The 19460-nt window shown below is 43.0% G+C and overlaps 1 protein-coding gene across 2 annotated transcripts in view; it reads left to right on the top strand.

The window, feature by feature from the left end:
- Positions 1-19460, top strand: part of LOC127414857 (uncharacterized) — a 56225-nt gene that overhangs the window by 31913 nt on the left and 4852 nt on the right. The window contains exons 2-6 of one of the 2 annotated variants that reach the window (XM_051653210.1): positions 9717-9930; positions 13123-13180; positions 14049-14082; positions 14701-15278; positions 18985-19119. In XM_051653210.1, coding sequence (XP_051509170.1) covers positions 9797-9930; positions 13123-13180; positions 14049-14082; positions 14701-15278; positions 18985-19119 — 939 coding nt within the window. In that variant the 5' untranslated portion in view covers positions 9717-9796. Of the gene's footprint in view, positions 1-9716; positions 9931-13122; positions 13181-14048; positions 14137-14700; positions 15279-18984; positions 19120-19460 lie in introns of both variants that reach the window. The other variant, XM_051653209.1, reaches the window with a different exon arrangement.

Here is a 19460-nt window from a genome sequence, read left to right as displayed (position 1 = left end):
CTGACTAAATTAATACTGCCGAGTCAAGAGATAAACAGCTGCAGCGGTGTTACACTGTATTCTGCTATACAAGTTTGGGGGAAACTTTCAACGGTGGAAAACCAGACTTTTAAATATTACATTTTATAAATGCAATGACTGGAATTGTTCGGTTAAAGGGGGTACCAAACTGTGAATCCTAAACAAAACAGTTTGGTGAATACATGTTTACACATTAGCTTCCACTCAGCTGACAACAATGAAAATAGCTACGTGATTAGCTAGTTAGCTATAAGCTCATTGTCACGGACAGTATCGGTTCTAGCTTGTATGGCGCCTTGGGTGAAACCCCGCTTTAACACCCCCCCCCGCAAGATGCCGCCCTGGGCAACTGCCCATGTCGCCCATGCCTAAATCCACCACTGGTCACGGAGAGTAAAAGACGGATGTTGTTAATTTTACTTTCCAGCATTTTGTTTCATCAACTAGGCAACAACATAGCGTGAAATCAACACTCAACAGACACAATCCACCACTGCACCGTTGTCTGCTGAGCTGCAAAAAGATGCTCTGATGTTTACCTTTCAATCTGCTACATTACTGACTGCACTGACAAACTATAGCTGGCTAAGAGCAAACAGACATGAGTGACATGGTTGTCTGGGACAAAGTTAACGTTATATTAGTTATATTGAAAAGGGAAAATGATGGGGTCATTGTTTATTAAGTTTCCAGTATGTATATCACAAACTTGTTAACAACTTACCGTGATGACACCACTGAACTCCGCCCTGTCTGCAGAGCCACCGTCAGTTCAGCTCTGTACGTGAACTGGCGGTGTGTGGTGGGCACACTACTGTGTGCCTGATAGCCAGCACACCAGGTCGACACGTAACCTTTCCCAACATAGTTATGAGTGTTGAACGGCCCTTTGGGGACAAGTCGACTACCCAAGAGATAGAGACAGGCTTAACCCAGTCGTGGCCTCTTTTTCCCTTCTCTTTTTTCCACTCCCTAAAAAAGAAGGGGGATTATCCGACTGGGCCGCCAGGTCTAGTCGGGGGGTGTCCCTCCCAAGGGGAAGACACCGTGGAGACCACACCTCGCCCAAAGGGGGGGGGGGGGTATTTAAGTGGAAGAATACGTCACATGGTTTTTCCAACCATGTGGAGTGTCTTCAAGGTAGATCCTACCCAACGGGGGAGGAGTTACTACAAACATGGAGACTGGGGCAGAGGGGCTCTGCCCAAGGAAGATGCAGTTTGCCAACAGGGAAACGAATTAGTGGAAGATATACATCGCATGGGGTTAGCCTTACAGGGAACTGCCACATGCGGAGCACCTACCCCAGAACAGGACTCTTAGCACATGTACTGGGCCGGCAGTTGTAGAACCTTGCAAAGGAGTTGGGTGTTGCCCAGCCTGCTGCTCTGCAAATGTCTGTTAGAGAGGCACCCCTGGCCAGGGCCCAGAAAGCCGCTACACCCCTGGTAGAATGGGCTCATAGTCCTACTGGGGGCGGCATGTCCTGGGCGTGATATGCCATAGTTATGGCATCAATGAGCCAGTGGGCGATCCTCTGCTTGGAGACAGTGCTTCCTTTCCACTGTGCACCAAAGCAGACAAAGAGCTGCTCAGAAATCCTAAAGCTCTGCGTGCGATCCAAATAGATGCATAAAGCGTGCACCAGACACAGCAACGACAGGGCTGGGTCAGCCTTCTCCTGGGGCAGCACTTGCAGGTTCACCAAAAGGGGTGGTGGGAACCTTGGGCACATAGCCCGGTTGGGGTCTCAGGATCACATGAGAGTAACCCGGACCGAACTCCAGGCATGTTTTGCTGACAGAGAACGCTTGCATGTCTCCTACCCTCTTGATGGAAGTGAGCACAGTCAGGAGGGCAGTCTTCAAGGAGAGTGCCTTAAGCTCGGCTGACTGCAAAGGCTCAAAGGGGGCTCTCTGTAGACCCTGAAGAACTACAGAAAGGTCCCATGAGGGAACGAGGCGTGGTCTGGAGGGATTCAGCCTCCTGGTGCCTCTTAGGAACCTGATGATCAGGTCGTGCTTCCCTAAGGACTTACCGTCGTCTGCGTCGTGGTGTGCTGCTATGGCGGCAACATACACCTTCAAGGTAGAAGGGGACAGCCTCCCTTCCAACCTCTCCTGCAGGAAGGAAAGCACTGATCCAACTGCGCATCTCTGGGGGTCTTCCCGTCGGGAAGAACACCACTTAGCGAACAGACGCCACTTAAAGGCGTACAGGCACCTCGTAGAGGGGGCCCTAGCCTGAGTGATCGTGTCCGCTTAGGTCTTCCGCGTCCCGTCCAGTGGCCAGACATGGAGTTTCCAGAGGTCTGGTCATGGGTGCCAGAGGGTGCCCCGTCCCTGAGAAAGAAGGTCCTTCCTCAGGGGAATTCGCCGGGGGGGCGCTGTCGCGAGGAGCGCGAGGTCCGAGATCCCACATCTGTGTGGGCCAGTAGGGTGCTACCAGGACGACCTGCTCCTCATCCTCCCTGACCTTGCACAGGGTCTGTGCAAGTAGGCTCACTGGGGGAAATGCATATTTGCATAGGCCAGGGGGCCAGCTGTGTGCCAGCACGTCTATGCCGAGGGGAGCCTCGGTGAGGGCGTACCAGAGCAGGCAGTGGGAGGATTCTTGGGAGATGTACAGGTCCACCTGTGCCCGTCCGAATCGACTCCAAATCAGCTGGACCACCTGAGGGTGGAGTTTCCACTCTCCCCTGAGGGTAACCTGCCGTGACAGCGCGTCCGCTATAGTGTTGAGGTTGCCCAGGATGTGAGTGGCTCGCAGTGACTTGAAGTGCTGCTGACTCGAGAGGAGGAGACGGCGGGCGAGTTGTGACATACAACAAGAGCGCAGACTGCCTTGGCGGTTGACATATGCTACCGTTGCCGTGTTGTCTGTCCGAACTAACACGTGCTTGCCCTGGATCAATTGCCGGAACCTCCACAGGGCGAGCAGAATTGCCAACAACTCGAGGCAGTTGATGTGCCAATGCAGTCGCGGGCCCGTCCACAGGCCGGCGGCTGCGTGCCCATTGCAAACAGCGCCCCAGCCTGTTTTGGAGGCGTCTGTCGTGACCACGACGCGCCTGGAGACCTGCTCTAGAGGAACACCTGCCCATAGAAACGAGAGGTCAGTCCAAGGGCTGAAAAAATGGTGACAGACCAGCGTGATGACCATGTGATGTGTCCCGTGGCGCCATGCCCATCTCGGGACTCGAGTCTGGAGCCAGTGCTGAAGCGGTCTCATATGCACCAACCCGAGCGGGGTGGCTACCGCCGAGGATGCCATATGCCCCATATGCTGCATATGTTTCAGTGGAACCGCTGTTTTCTGTTTGAACGCCTTCAAACAGGCCAGCACCGACTGGCCGCGCTCGTTTGTAAGGCGCGCCATCAAAGAGACTGAGTCCAGCTCCAAACCGAGAAAAGAGATGCTCTGAACCGGGAGGAGCTTGCTCTTTTCCCAGTTGACCCGAAGCCCTAGTTGGCTGAGGTGTGAGAGCACCAAGTCCCTGTGTGCGCACAACATGTCTTGAGAGTGAGCTAGGATTAGCCAGTCGTCGAGATAGTTGAGAATGTGAATGCCCACCTCCCTTAACAGGGCAAGGGCAGCCTCTGCGACCTTCATGAAGACGCGAGGAGACAGGGACAGGCTGAAAGGGAGGACTTTGTACTGATACGCCTGACCCTCAAATGCAAACCGCAGGAAGGGTCTGTGTCAAGGAAGGATCGAGACGTGGAAGTACGCGTCCTTCAAGTCTACCGCCGCAAACCAATCTTGATGCCGGACGCTCGCCAGAATGCTTTTTTGCGTCAGCATCTTGAACAGGAGTCTGTGTAAGGCCCGGTTCAGTACTCGCAGGTCCAAGATGGGCTGCAACCCACCGCCTTTTTACGGTACGATGAAGTAGGGGCTGTAAAACCCCTTCTTCATCTCGGCTGGAGGGACAGGTTCTATCGCGCCCTTCCGTAGGAGATCTCCGCGTGCAAGGTAGCAGCGTTTTTGTTCTTGACCAAGGTGAAGTGAATACCGCTGAACCTGGGCGGGCGCGTGGCGAACTGAATCGCGTAGCCGAGTCGGACGGTCCGGATCAGCCATCACGACGGATTGGAAAGCGCAACCAATCCTGCAAGAAAAAACCCGTGGATGGTAATCGTGATGACGACCGTGCACACCGGGTATGTGACCCAGGGAGGAAGGAAACCACTCTTTTGCTGAACTGTTAGGTACCGCAACCACTTGGGCATGCAGCGAAATCAAACAAAAAGGCAACAAAAGATTTTCCACCCGGCTCTCCACCGGGGGATGGAGTGGTCTTTTTACCAGCTCCGTTGCACAAAGCTACTTCCGCACGGCGACCGTTTCTGTGCCGTATACATGTGAAACAGCCAGTGTTGGGGAGTAATGGAATACATGTAACGGGAATACATATTTAAAATACAAAATATAAGTAACTGTATTCCACTACAGTTACAGTTTAAATCATTGGTAATTAGAATACAGTTACATTCAAAAAGTATTTTGATTACTGAAGAGATTACTTTACATTTTATTGTCATTGTTTCATATATAATTCCTTTCAGATGGAAAACATTTATACATATAAATGATGCAATCCAAAGTGCATTTGAACAGCAGTGAAACACTTTCTTATGATGTGTTACATTCATATGAGCAGACAGAGAAGTAAGTTTGAAGTAAGTTTGGAGCAGAAGAAATAGAAATAAACCTTGTGTAAATTGTCAACTTTACACTAAGTTAAAATCCTATTTCTAGTCATTTTACATGCACATGTTACCAGGCACGATCATATTTTTTTATCAAGAAAATTCACGTTGGATCATAATTTCTTTTTATCTAGTAAGACCTTTGATATTAGGGCAAAAATCGTATTCTTGATAATAATTTTTGTATTGTTTTCCTGTAAAAATAAAAAAAAAAATCCTTAAAACAAGATCACTTTGATTGATCTTGTTTTAGAAACAACACTGCATAAGATATTTAGGTTTTTCAGATAATTTATTTTTAACATGTGTATTTTGTCACTGTACTGGCAGATGTTTTATAGTCAAAACAAGTTAAAAAATCTACCAGTGCTGAAGAAGTAATCCAAAGTATTTAGAATACGTTACTGACTTTTTTTACAGCATGTATTCTGTAATCTGTAGTGGAATACATTTCAAAAGTAACCCTCCCAACCCTGGAAGCAGCTCCCTGCGGCGGTTCATATGTTCTCCTATCTAAACTTGATGTGGCTCTAGCTTGTATGGCGCGTTGGGCAAAACCCACTTCAACACCCCCCCAAAGTTGTTGACCGGGGGGTGGGGGGTCTGTGTGGGTGCCTCATGCCGCCCCCCCCGCAAGAAGCTCCGGCTTCATGCCACTTGAGTTCTATCACAGCTTCATTTGAACGTGAGGGATACAAAAGATTAACTATTTAATTCAAGCATCATTCCAACACTCCCCAGCGTTTCAATCTGGTTCTCCCGCACAGGTGATTCCTGTCAGCCTTATTAACTTGCCATGCAGCTCGTTTAGGCCTTGCTCCATTCAGCGATTCCATTCCTTCCAACTCCCAGCTCCTGCTCTGACCATTCTACAGCTCACTACGGCTATACAGCCTCTGTCCAAACAGACATGAGCCGTATTTGTCTCCACAAGATGTGGATCGTGTGTCGTGTCCAACTCATTCATAATCATTCCGCAAACGCGTCTCTCGCCTCCTCACAGCATTCGAACTCAACGCGCAGCCCCGATAACCATGAAGCAAGCATTTCTACAAACTTCTACTCCTCTCTCGAGACGAGTCACCCCGCGCCATTAATAAAGAGTCATGAAATGACTCGCATTATGTTGGAAAACAATCTATAAATCTCCAAACCATATGCTTTAATTAATAAACTTCAGACTACGGTATTCATCTGGGCACTCAGTTTCAGGTGCCTTCTAATTTCATGACAAACCAACATTAAATGACATTGTTTGTATGCACACGCAAGCATGTTTACTGACATTGCTTCACATACACTATATTGCCAAAAGTATTCGCTCACCTGCCTTTAGACGCATATGAACTTAAGTGACATCCCATTCTTAATCCATAGGGTTTAATATGACATCGGCCCACCCTTTGCAGCTATAACAGCTTCAACTCTTCTGGGAAGGCTTTCCACAAGGTTTAGGAATGTGTTTATGGGAATTTTTGACCATTCTTCCAGAAGCACATTTGTGAGGTCAGACACTGATGTTGGATGAGAAGGCCTGGCTCGCAGTCTTCGCTCAAATTCATCCCAAAGGTGCTCTATCGGGTTGAGGTCAGGACTCTGTGCAGGCCAGTCAAGTTCTTCCACACCAAACTCGCTTATCCATGTCTTTATGGACCTTGCTTTGTGCACTGGTGTGCAGTCATGTTGGTACAGGAAGGGGCCATCCCCAAACTGTTCCCACAAAGTTGGGAGCATGGAATTGTCCAAAATCTCTTGGTATGCTGAAGCATTCAGAGTTCCTTTCACTGGAACTAAGGGGCCAAGCCCAGCTCCTGAAAAACAACCCCACACCATAATCCCTCCTCCACCAAACTTCACAGTTGGCACAATGCAGTCAGACAAGTACCGTTTTCCTGGCAACCACCAAACCCAGACTCGTCCATCAGATTGCCAGATGGAGAAGCGTGATTCGTCACTCCAGAGAACGCGTCTCCACTGCTCTAGAGTCCAGTGGCGGCGTGCTTTACACCACTGCATCCGACGCTTTGCATTGCACTTGGTGATGTATGGCTTGGATGCAGCTGCTCGGCCATGGAAACCCATTCCATGAAGCTTTCTACGCACTGTTCTTGAGCTAATCTGAAGGCCACATGAACTTTGGAGGTCTGTAGCGATTGACTCTGCAGAAAGTTGGCGACCTGCGCCTCAGCATCCGCTGACCCTGCTCTGTCATTTTACGTGGCCTACCACTTTGTGGCTGAGTTGCTGTCATTCCCAATCACTTCCACTTTGTTATAATACCACTGACAGTTGACTGTGGAATATTTAGTAGCGAGGAAATTTCACGACTGGACTTGTTGCACAGGTGGCATCCTATCACAGTACCACGCTGGAATTCACTGAGCTCCTTAGAGCGGCCCATTCTTTCACAAATGTTTGTAGAAGCAGTCTGCATACCTAGGTGCTTCATTTTATACACCTGTGGCCATGGAAGTGATTGGAACACCTGAATTCAATTATTTGGATGGGTGAGCGAATACTTTTGGCAATATAGTGTATGTTCCCGACATTTAATCTAGCATACAATTACATTCAGGTGTCTGCAGACGCTACGTTTACCACGTTACCATGTTTTCTGTTGGCTCAATACATTCCTTAGCAGCACAAATGTGCTGTCCAGGTGCCGCAACTGCGGTGTCTTTCAGGCTGTGCGACTAAACCTCCCACTACACCGCAAACAGCGCAAATGCGCTGTTCAAGCGCCGCAACTTTGGCCACAACCGCGGCACGTCTTTCAGCCATGCGTCTAAGCTTACATGGCTCCCTAACCCATATTATGCCATTCATTCCAAATGAACGATCACCCACCTGGTGATTGACAACAATCGGGCCGTTTCAGGTCTTCCCTGAACAGTTCAACACATGCCGCATCTCCGTATCAATGAATTTCATTAGAATATAGCCTTTTATACACCCTCACGTCGAATGCCGTGCTCGACAACCCAAACTTTTGTATTGCAGGGCGAGTTCTCGCTCATACGCAGCATAAACTTTTCACACAAAAACACAGGCTTTTCCATTTCCAGATTTTTCTCTCCACATCCACATCCTCCTTCGCCTCACACCTCAATCAATCCAAAAACCTCCATCCAGGAGCCATCAAAGTTTACTGTAAGAAGTTTGGTTCTCTTGGGCAATGGAGGAGTCAGGAGACATCGCAGTGCAGGCAAGACTTTTATTTTTCTGCCTCAGGTTCTGGGGTGACTTAATGCAGTCTATTCACGTAGATTCAAACACTCAATCAGATAACAAAAAAAAACATTTTAAACACTCAGTTAGATAAACAATACACTCAGCAAGCATTGAGTTCGTGCTTTCAGGGCTCTCTCTCTCTGTCTGGTGTGGCTTTTAAGTCTCCCTCCACCATCACTATAACAAGAGACAGGTGTTAGAGATAATTACAACCCAGGTGACGAGCCTTACCGCTCTCTCTCTCTCCCGCAGACAGACACATGACCACGCCCCCATCACCACAGTTACCTAAGTGGCATCCATTTCTTCTATAAATTAATTTTCGGCTAAAACTCCTCCTTAATAAGCCACCCCAGATCTCACTTCTCGTTAAAGGTATCCACAAATCCCTACTCACCAGAACCGAAACCAGGCTTGCCCCCACCATTGATCTGTTAATCCGATGCTTAAATACTCTCCGCCAGGGCTACATTTCTCCAAACACCTCAAAAACACGACGCAATGTTCATCCTTGCCTTCTTCGGCTTCCTTCGCTGTTCAGAACTCACTACCATGGCTAAATTCGACCCAAGAATCCATCCCACCATTTCAGACCTCCATATCATAAACAACGAGGCAATCAGATACCATATCAAACAAAGCAAAACAGATCAGACCAAAAAAAAAGGCATTCAATTTTCATTTTCAATCTGCCAACTCCCATCCAGCCCTTTCAATCATTAGCACACTATCTCCATTACAGAGGGTCCCTAACCAGAGCCCCTCCCGATCCACTTTTCATAGACGACAAAAACCAAGCAATTTCCCTATCTGGTTCCAAAAACACCTCAAATCTATCCTGCTCAATTCTGGCATCTCAGATAAACTATACTCAAGCCTTTCTTTTCGCATCGGTTTCGCAACCACAGCAGCCCACAAAGACCTGCCCGAGCACCAAATATGATTACTGGGCCACTGGTCATCCGATGCATATCTCAGCTACATCCGCACCAACCGGCTCCATATCAGGAAAGCACAACAAGCCCTAATTGACTAATCACAACATTCACAGTCGGGGTCAGGGGGACGCTGTTCAATAGGCCGGCCCCACCGTTTAGACGCTTACGAACTACTAAACCCTATACATAGAAAAATATTACTTGATAGGTAGAGCATTCTTTGGTAAAGCAGGGGTATTTCAAAGAACTATTGAAAAACCTTGATTTGTACTATGTATCCTATTCAAGAGAAAGCAGAATATAGACTTAGTGGTTTTTACAACTCAGACAGAGATAATAACACTCTCTATCTGCTTACAAATTAACTTTACAGTGAAGAGTAAAAGCTTCAGAATTTCAGCAAGCCTGTCTACCATTGTCTATTTGCTCGCAGCGAGACAGGTGAGGTACCTGATGCCTGGGAATCTTTGCATGAAAGGATGTAAAATGCCCCCAGTTGGAGGAAAATGATTTCTACACAAGCACTGAATGACAGTCAGTGGGCAGAAAATGACACTGAGAGAGAGAAGAGAGATTCTCACAGGCAGACTCACACAGTGTGAAAAAGCCCAAATAAAAGTGCAAGAGATGAAACAAGAGAAAGTCTGGGGGAGCCTCACACTCTGTCATTCATTCACAGTACAGAGAATGACTAGGAGGAATGAAAGAGTGTGATTCAAAGTTTTGTTATCACTCTGATGGGTGAAAAGCTCTCTCATTACTTTTTCAAAACTAAGGAACTAGCTTTTACAGCATTTCAACCTTTTCCTTTCAGGTTTTGTGGACTGCTTGAGAGTGTGTGTGTGTATGTGTGTGTGAGGGAGAGAGTGAAAGTGTGTGTGTTTGCACTTCCACATGGCCTCCATGCAGGACGGGGTGAACTTCTCTGCTCATCCCTATGGCAAAGTACTGCTGCTTGGGGCCATCGCCGCCGCATCAGCCTTTGTTGTCACTATCCTCATCGTTGTGCTATGTGTGGGCTGCCAGAGGTGAGTTTCACACACAGAGACACAAACACACTCATCTGTAAAATGCTACTCTGATTTCTCGTACTCTCTACATTCTTGCCATCTAGTACAGACTTTCTTTGGTAGTTCATTTGTTTCTGTTCATTACTGGTGCTTGCTTGTCCAGACTTCTAACTCTAAGTATGAAACTTCGGTGCTTAACTATAGTGCGTTCAAGTCCTCCTGGTAAGTTTACACTTACAAGTTTGGAAATCATAAATACGATTTAATTTGAGTTCAAGTGATTTTAGTCGGAAAGAACGAACATGTTTTACAATTTCATATATCTTGAAGGCAAGAAGCTTTTTTAGCATCAATGCAACAAAATTAAGAGCAAAGCCACACATTAGTCCCACACTGTTTGTGCTATGGACATGAATAATACTCAAATCATATGGATTTTTCAGGTTAAGTGTGCTATTACTCTTCTAAGCAATTTCGCTTAACATTTTTGCTTACAATATGAACAAATGGGCAAAAAACTCCCGTATACATTTTACCAATGCCCTAGCAACCACCGAGTATACCCAATGAACCGTATGGAAATGCGCTAACAACCACCCAGAACAACCTAGTAACCTTCTATCAATGCCCTCGCAACCACTCAGAACACCCAAGGGACCGTATAGAAATGCACTAACAACCACCCAGAAAACCCTGGCAAACTCCCAGAACACCCTAGCATTGTGGTGGTGAGTTTTGCTTGGGCAAGCACCACTCATATTGTCTTTAGAAAATGTACAAATGTAGTTTATATTAATAATTAATAAATTGCCTTATTTATACCCAAACAACATTAAATCAGATTGCAATTCAAAGTCTTTGAATTCAGAATAAAATGAAATAATGGAATTCATTTCATTTGATGGAACTTTCAAGTTTTTATTTATTGTTTTTTTTTTTTAATAAAATGCATTATACAAAGAATTCTATGACTGGTAGATCTTGCCTTCTAAGGCAGGTCTGAATTTTGTCCAGTATTTGTTAACGAACAAAATTACAACTAATAGTACAGAGATTTTAACAACCATGTTCATACACAACACTATGAATTCCACCACGACAGAGCTACAGCTTCTTCATTCTTATTTATAATAGCATGCTTCATCCTGTAAATCTTGACATCATCAAAACCCCAGAAAACACTCCTGTAAAATTAAGCAAAGGCCTCATATCCCACCCCTGCTGTGTGTGGATTTCAGGATGAAACCCAGAGATCACCTGTCTTCACCCATCAGTGTCACTCAGGCCTTTGAATAGAGCTTATTCAAAAATGCCATTGAAATTCACCCACGCTTCTTTCATGCTCACTGCGTAATGGTGGGGATGTCATTTTGACATGGCAGTGATGTTTAAACAGGAAGTTCCTGTGTTGTTTTACTTTTCCATCTCTGTCTCCCTTGTCCTACCGATGATGCAAAGAGCACTCAGTGTGAATACTAATGTCTCTTTTTGTCAAAGCACATCATATGTGTAATAACAAAAGTAATAGAAGTATCTGAGGAATGAGAGATAAAAAAAAAAAAGAGAGGAAAAGGGTTTTGGGAAATACAGATTTGAGAGACATAGAGATCCTAACCTTAACCCTAACTAGTGAAGATAGAAAGAGATCTTTTCACTATTGGAGGTTGATATTCCAGTCAAGGTTTAACAAATATCACAGTAATCTTAGGAAAAGCTTTAGAATCCTGCCAAATAAATGTTGTATCCAATCTTCTTCCTAGTCTTCCTAGAAGATTTCAACACTGTTCCTGTGATCTTATCAAAGCAATGGCAGGCATCCAGAAAGTAACGGCTGGCTGACACACTCATCACCCAGCCCCCCAACCAAAAATAAACAGATGTCTAGCCAAATTTGGTGTAAGGTATTTGACAGAATATTCCGGGCAATTAGTCTGGATTTATCAGGGGCCATATGAATGTGTGTGGCTATACATTAGGGACAAGTTTGTGATTTTAGTGATGCGGTTTTTATGTGCCGACAGTGTGCTGTGCTTTAGCATGCTAACAGAAATGGTTAAAATAACTGTTTGGCTGTTAGCATGCTAAAACACTTTCTGAGAATTTGTGTTTTTAAGATCATAACCACAGCTGCTGTATCAATATTGAAGCTTAAAAAAAAAATCCAGAACTCACTAGTTGATCTCACCAGTCGACTACCATCTTGTCACATCCCTAGTGTGAATTGTATGTGTGTGTTGATGTAAGTTTATTTAAGACAGTCACTGTGGAACCTTTGTCACTTCCTGACTGTTCATGAGTACAATAATCCTTTGCACCCTTGTTACTATTTTATTGCTCTTTGAAAGTATGTTGATTATTTGACTGAATTACATTTTTGAGGCTCAGTTTTGGACAGAATTATTCAGAGGCCTGTTAATCATCCTCCCGTTTTTGAAAGCCTTCTGTTGTTTGATATTTTAATGTCAATGTTGTTTTTAAATCTGTTTGTTCCTGTTTTGTCAAAGAAAGCCAATCTGGAAGAATCTAGAATTATCTGCACTTTCACAATTAATTCAGATCAAACAATTTCACTTAAAAGGATAGTTCGCCCCACAAAAAAAAAAAAATAAATAAAAAAAAAAAATAAATAAATAAAATTCTGTCATTATTTACTCAACCTCATGTTGTTCAAAACCTGTGTGACTTTGTTTCTTCCATGGAACACAGTAGGAGATATTAGGCAGAATGACAGCCTCAGTGACCATTCACTTTCATTGTTCAATGTTGATTAAGGCTGTCAGTGACATTCTGCCTAACATCTCATTTTGTGTTACGCAGATTAAAGAAAGTAAGACTGGTGTGGAACAACATGAGGGTGAGTTAACGATGACAGGATGTTCATTTTTGGGAGAACCATCCCTTTAAATGTTTAGGAAAAACAACTGCCTTTCATCCTTTGAACTGCGCAATGTAATTGAAATGTGCGTTTTCTTCCCATACAAGATACATGTAAAAAGTAAAGGGTGCAAATGTAAATTAAATCAAAGAGCTCAAATGAGTCAGGCTTTTTCTTCTCCATAAATCACTGTATAAATGGAAGATTTAAAGTTTAAACTGTAGACCTTGGAGGTGGCTGAATATGAAAATTAATTTGAAATGCTAAAATGCACAGATTCTTGCTGATCGTTTGGGAAAGTGTGTGATTTATATCTCACTCTCTGTGTCCTGCAGGAAGGGGAAAATGCACAATGGCCCTGGGGAGGAGAGAAAACACAGACTCATGGACATGGTGAACATTTCTCAGCATCCTCTCTCCTTTAATTCTTCTTCCTCTCAGTCTGTTCCCTCTCTTTCTCCTCAGTTTAGAAGAGGCCCAGATTTGGGCTCAGTTCCATGTCAGTTCAACTAGTTCATGTTTTTGTTTCAGGATTTAAATTCTTCCCTCGCACTTGTTTACAAGTAATGAATTGAATGCACCCCCTGAATTAAATTAATCTTCTTAATTGGCTCAATGGAAATAGATCTGTCCCCAAGTTTGGATGGATCTTTGAAGCTTTGGACCTAATAAATAAATAAATAAATAAATAAATAAACAGGTCCAAAAATCCTGTCTAATCTTATTACACTGTAAAAAGTCAAACTGTGCATTTTTTATCTTAAAGAGCTATTTCTTCCCAATCTGACCCCAAAATGAAAATTCTCTCATCTTTTACTCACCCTTATGCCATCTCAAACTAGTATGACTTTCTTTCTTCAGCGAAACACAAACAACCATTTTTTGAAGGATGTGTGAGGTTTTTGTCCATACAATGTAAGTCAATGGGGTCCAAAACTTTCAAGCTCCGAAAAGGACATAAAGGCTGCATAAAAGTAATCCATACAACTCGAGTGGTTTAATCCATGTCTTCTGAAGTGATATGATAGCTTTGGGTGAGAAACAATGCATGAACAAGCTTCTCTCATGAATGCGGAGAGCTGGGCAGAAGTGAAGCTTTTTGGTGAATAAGGACTGCAATTTTGCTTTGTTTCTCACTCAAAGTGATTGTAACACCAGCATCCAAAACACAAAGTATGTTGGTCTTTTTAGCAGGCTTGCATTGTATCTTTAAATGAATATTTACAGACAATTAAGCAGTTCTCTATGCATCTGTTTTCAGAGTATACTGCGGCAGTCCAAGCTGCGCTCCATCAGTAAGTCAGACACCAAGCTTCATGAGATGAACAGACTCAACTGCAATGGCAAGAGTATGTACTGTACAATCACATTTATTAAAGCTTTAAAGTCCCTAGTTCTTTATATATACCTGTAGTTCGGGGGGCAAATTGTAGGCATGGAAACAGCTTCCATTTTGTGAGTTTTTATTGTCACCTTAGGATATGTAATTGAGGGGGTTTACTCTGTAGTGATTGGCATGTGTCTGCTGCCCTTTGCCTATGCAGTTTCGAGAAAATCTTTTTATTGTCTCTTTGAAAATTCTTAAAGGATAGTTAACCCAAAAATACAAATTCTGCAATCATTTACCCACCCTTGTGTTTGTTCCAAACCCGTACGACTCTCTTTTTTCTGTGGAACACGAAAGGAGATGTAATGGCGGTATGTTATTTTCAGTCACTATTCACTTTCATTGCATCCTTTTTCCATACAATGAAAGTGAATGGTGATTGAGACTGTCATTCGGGTTTGTAACAACATGTGGGTAAGTAAATTATGGCAGAATTGTAATTTTTGGGTGAACTATCCCTTTAATTATAATGGTTCTCAGATTTTAAACTCTTCATCTTGGTTAACTGATCTGCTGCTTCCTGTAGAATCTTCTAAGAAGAACCGTCCCGCCAGCATGGATCTGCTCCTTCTCCCAAGCCGTCGCTCAAATTCTGACCTGCGTTCTCAGGGCCGCCAGCTGCCTCAGATCCCCTCCGGTGAGGACGGGGAACACACGTATGCTGAGGTGGGCCGCCGCTCCTCACCCACACGTGGTTCTGAGGATGCCCGCTATGGAGTCGGAGGTAGAGCAGGTGAGACGGACACTCCCGCCCCACCGGCAGTCCCTGCTAATACCCCAGCTCCTCCTGATCCTGATGAGAACTGCATGGAAGGTGGGATCCAAGAGGCAGAGACAATCCCCCAGGTGGTAAACACACCACCTCAACCCCAGGAGACAGTGGAATATGCCTGCATCAGAAAGGTCCGGAGAGTGGACAAAGCAGCCCAGAAGAGGGACAATGGGACGGAGACAGAGGAGGGGCTCGGACAAGAGCAACGACACAGCAGTGGGGATATTCGGAATGCCCCTCCCACTCATCCAGCCCCGCCTCCATCTCACCCACACAGTCAGAAGATACCTCGAAAAAATGTGGAGGCCTTCAACCTTCCCTCTTTCCCTAAGGTAGGCAGAGAAGAATGGGAGATGCATCCCATTGGCTTTATAAGAATATTAATACTCTGTCCTTGGGCAATGAACAAGAAAAGACGCAGCACTACGCGCAATGACCATGCGTTGCGTCTTATCCAATTTTTGTGAGAGGGCTAATTCAAAGCGAAATTTTCATGCCAACACAAAGCGCAAGTGGTCATGGGTGGGAGTCTGTGGGCATATGCGCGCAAACTGTGGGTGTATTGTATGTTAATGAAGTTGTGCAAATCACAATTAGCTGTTTTCCTGAGAAATAGGTCATTGCTCTAAGATATCTGAGAACCACATAAGGAGCGAGTCACTGTCATAGAAATTAGGGATGGGCATTACTGAGTAATTTTGTGGTCGAGTACTCTAACCCGCAAAAAATCTAGTAATCGTTTACTCGTAAATCTAAATGCAAGTTAAAAAAACAATTTTGACATGTACATGAAATTTCTATTTTGTTCTATTCACAAACGTTACCTAGAACGGTTTCCAAAATAAGTTAACTTCAACAAACTATGCTTTTCTTTTAAAATGAATTGAAAAAATTGAAACGAACAATATGCATTAATAAAAATGTACAAAAGATGTAAAAATAACAGCAAAACATTTGCACTCACCTGGGGCTTACATAGAAACCAATACTGATGACATTAAGGTAATGACATAAAGTCTTCATAAAGGCTTTCACATTTTTGTTATTATTCAGAAAAACAATTGGTGAAAGTTGGCTTTATATGAAATGTGCTTTGTCTGTGTTCAGAGATATACACACAAACTGGTCTCGTACCGCTTCACATTTTCTTTCCAACAAAAAAGCAGGTCCTTGTCTGTTGGTAGGCATGACTCCAACAAGAACTGAATACCAATACAGTAAAATTTTATCAAATTAATATATTACAAGTATTTCCACACTTGACCACACACTTGTCCAAAGACGCCATTATAACTCCTTCTCTCATCGAATACCTCGACGAAACACATACGCAGCTCCCCCTTGGTGGACTAAGTTGTAACTGTGAGATTTGGTGAGAGATTCAGTGGACAGTAAATTCGCCGTTGCTCACGGCAGACAAATGCGCAAAGGAAAATCATTTTGCGATATTCGAGTAGTGTTTTTAATAGCCAGCTAGCTGGTGCAGAATGATTACTCGATTACTTGTGCACATCCCTAATAGAAATTTGCCTGACATTCAACAAAGATACAGTTAATGCTCAAAAGAATATAAGACACAAATGGCCCATATTTCCATTTTTCTAATGCATTGCAAACAGCTCATTTACACTGCCAAATTCTTTTGAATTTTAAACCTTTTACATCGATGTTGCTTGACAGAGAATGGAATATACTGTATAATAAGACACAAACAGCCTGATAACCTGAGAAAAACATCTGAATTAAATTGCACTTGTGCAAACCCATTCATGCTTTGCACGCCCTATTTCGTCAACTCCTAAGACTTAAGACTTAGCACATGTTTGCAAGAAAATACCAAAACTTCATGGCAATGCCTAATGTCTTTGTGCATATGACATATTGCATAGCACTGCGCTTAAAACTAAGGGGACTTTAATCGAAAAATTACTCAAATATTTGTATTTATATATAACCTTTTTAATATTTAATACTAAAAGAATATGTTCAATAGCATAGTAGTTTTTCTGTGGCATTAAAATTGGTATCGAGAATCATCAATTTACATGTCTTGGTATCGACTCATGAAATTTTGGTATCATGACAAACCAGCATTCTAAAATGTTATCGTATCACATCTATATATCTATATTCTACACATACACTCAGTCAGCACTCACGTAATTCCACAATTCATAAAGCACTGCAACCACAGGGATTTAGCTGAGGCTACAAATACAAAAGCAGTACTGCAGTACATAAGAGAGAGTGTTGTTGCTGATTGAAGCTATTTGTTGTTATATGAAAACTAATGGCCTTCGACTGTCTTTGATTGTGCTTTTAAGTCTTAAAATGGAAAATCTTAAAAAAAGAAGCATGCAGGCAATGGCTTCCTCTTTTTCTGTGTGCCTCAGCACAATAGTGGACTTAAGAAAATGGGTCTCCAATTAAGTATACTGCAAGTGTACTTCATTATTGCCTCCATGAGAAATCTGTCCAAATCAATGATACTAGCAAGTGTTTGGAAGTCCATCAACAGCATTCAGGGTATTGCTCGCCCAAAGGCCCTTTACTATGAGGATGATGCAATGAGTAGAAATTTGGAGTTAAACCTCTCAATCACTCAAACCCGGGCAAACAGCCTGACCTAGAAAATGCGCCAGTCCTAATGGGAGACAAAGAGAATTGCTATGGTGAACAAGAGAAGCTACAACAACATGCTAATCTCTGCCTTAAAAATGGCACTGTGACACACCCCATTGCCCACCTTCTGTTTTTCCTGCATAACAATGAGGAGAAAGTGCACAGCAAGCACCAGCCTGTTCTCTTACAGCCACAGTACAGGAAACACATTAAAGCCAATATCATTAGATACACTGAGTAGTTAGACATGAGGCTAGTATTTAGCGGGTGGATTGTAGCCTGATTATGCTACATGAGCTTATTGTACTGGTAAAGGAATTATAAAATAACTTCTCCGCTGACCTTTGTCAAGTCTTTGTGGAGACTTTTTTCTTATCTATCTTTTTGGTTGTGTGTGATTAAGACATGATTTTAAAGGGTTTTATCATCTGTTGTTTCTTTGTTCTGATTAATTTGAACTGTCTCTCAAAACTAAACTTAGATTTGTATTTCCTGAAGACGATGTCAGTGCTTGCAAAGCAGACAAAAAATAGTGTTAGGTTTTAAGCTTTAGTCCTGCTGCTTTGCCATTGCTGACTGAAAATGGTTATACAAGACCAATCACAATTCAAAAGCAAATAGCTATTATAAAAAAAAAATGACCAGTTGGAATTCTGAATGCAAATATTACGCTGATATCGTCACTGTTGATCAGATTTTGAATGCTGAATATTCTATCAATGCAAGTCAATGGGAGTTTTGCAAACTGTAATCTTAAAATTCTTTAGAAGTATAAAGTTTATAGAAACCAAAATAAATAGCACATCTAAAGCTGAAATTATTTACAAAACAAAGTTTGAAGTCTGTTGAAGGGATAGTTCACCCATAAATACAAATTATGTCATAATTTAACTCAATCTCATGTTGTTCCAAACCTGTTTGAGTTTCTATCTTCCATGGAACACAAAAAGTGTTAGGCAGAATGTTAGGGAATTACAGCCACAGTCACTATTCACTTTGATTGCATATTTTTCCATGCAATATACTGTAAATTAATGGTGACTGAGACTGTCAGTCTCTAAATTAAAATGATAACCTTTTCATTTTTGGGTGAATTATCCCTTTAAGCAGTTCTGGCTGAATTGATTGCAGAGGTTAAGGTTAGGGGATTAGAACAAACACTAACCAGAATGTTTGAGTAGTATCAATACATGTCTGGCTTGCAGGCACCATAAAAAGAGGCAATCACAGTTTAAAGCTATGAACTGTGCTTCTAGTGCAATGTTGATGTAATCAGCCTACATATTAATACATGATGTTCTACTCCGCAGTATTCTCCAGTGTGTATTGTTTGAGATAGTGCCTTGTTAAACTGTAATATAATATTTATTCTATCTAGTCAATCATTTTTATTTTTTATATTTTTTGTACATTCAGGAGGCAGTGTTTATGGGAAATGGAGAGCAATACATATGGAAACCTCCGGAAGACGATGAAATCATATTCCAGCACAAACAGATAGGTATTCTGGGCTCTCACACTGGAGAGAACATGGCAGCACCGGCAGCAGGGGTAAGCATGCTTTTAGTTTTCCACACAGGTCTGAGACACATCCTCCACCTCTCTTTAAATGCAGTCAAATTGGTTCCCATGGTCATGGAAATCTTGGAAATATCACAGATTTTTAAAATTGTGGTTTCCAGGCCTGGAAAAGAAATGGAAAATAATAAAAAATCCATTGAAATTTCTATAGCGAAAATACATTTTGCAGTTTAACTGGTGGAACTTGGCACTAGCAACACTAAGCTCATGGTTTGATTCTCAGGGAATAAACATACTGATAAAATGTTGCCTAAAAAAATCTCTGCCAGATGCATATATGTAAATAGACATTTCTTTTTATACTTAAAGTA

This window comes from Myxocyprinus asiaticus, chromosome 24 (assembly GCF_019703515.2).
Source record: "Myxocyprinus asiaticus isolate MX2 ecotype Aquarium Trade chromosome 24, UBuf_Myxa_2, whole genome shotgun sequence".
Taxonomy (NCBI): Eukaryota; Metazoa; Chordata; class Actinopteri; order Cypriniformes; family Catostomidae; genus Myxocyprinus; species Myxocyprinus asiaticus.
Note: the sequence above shows the minus strand (reverse complement) of the source record. Positions and strands in the feature narration are given on the sequence as shown.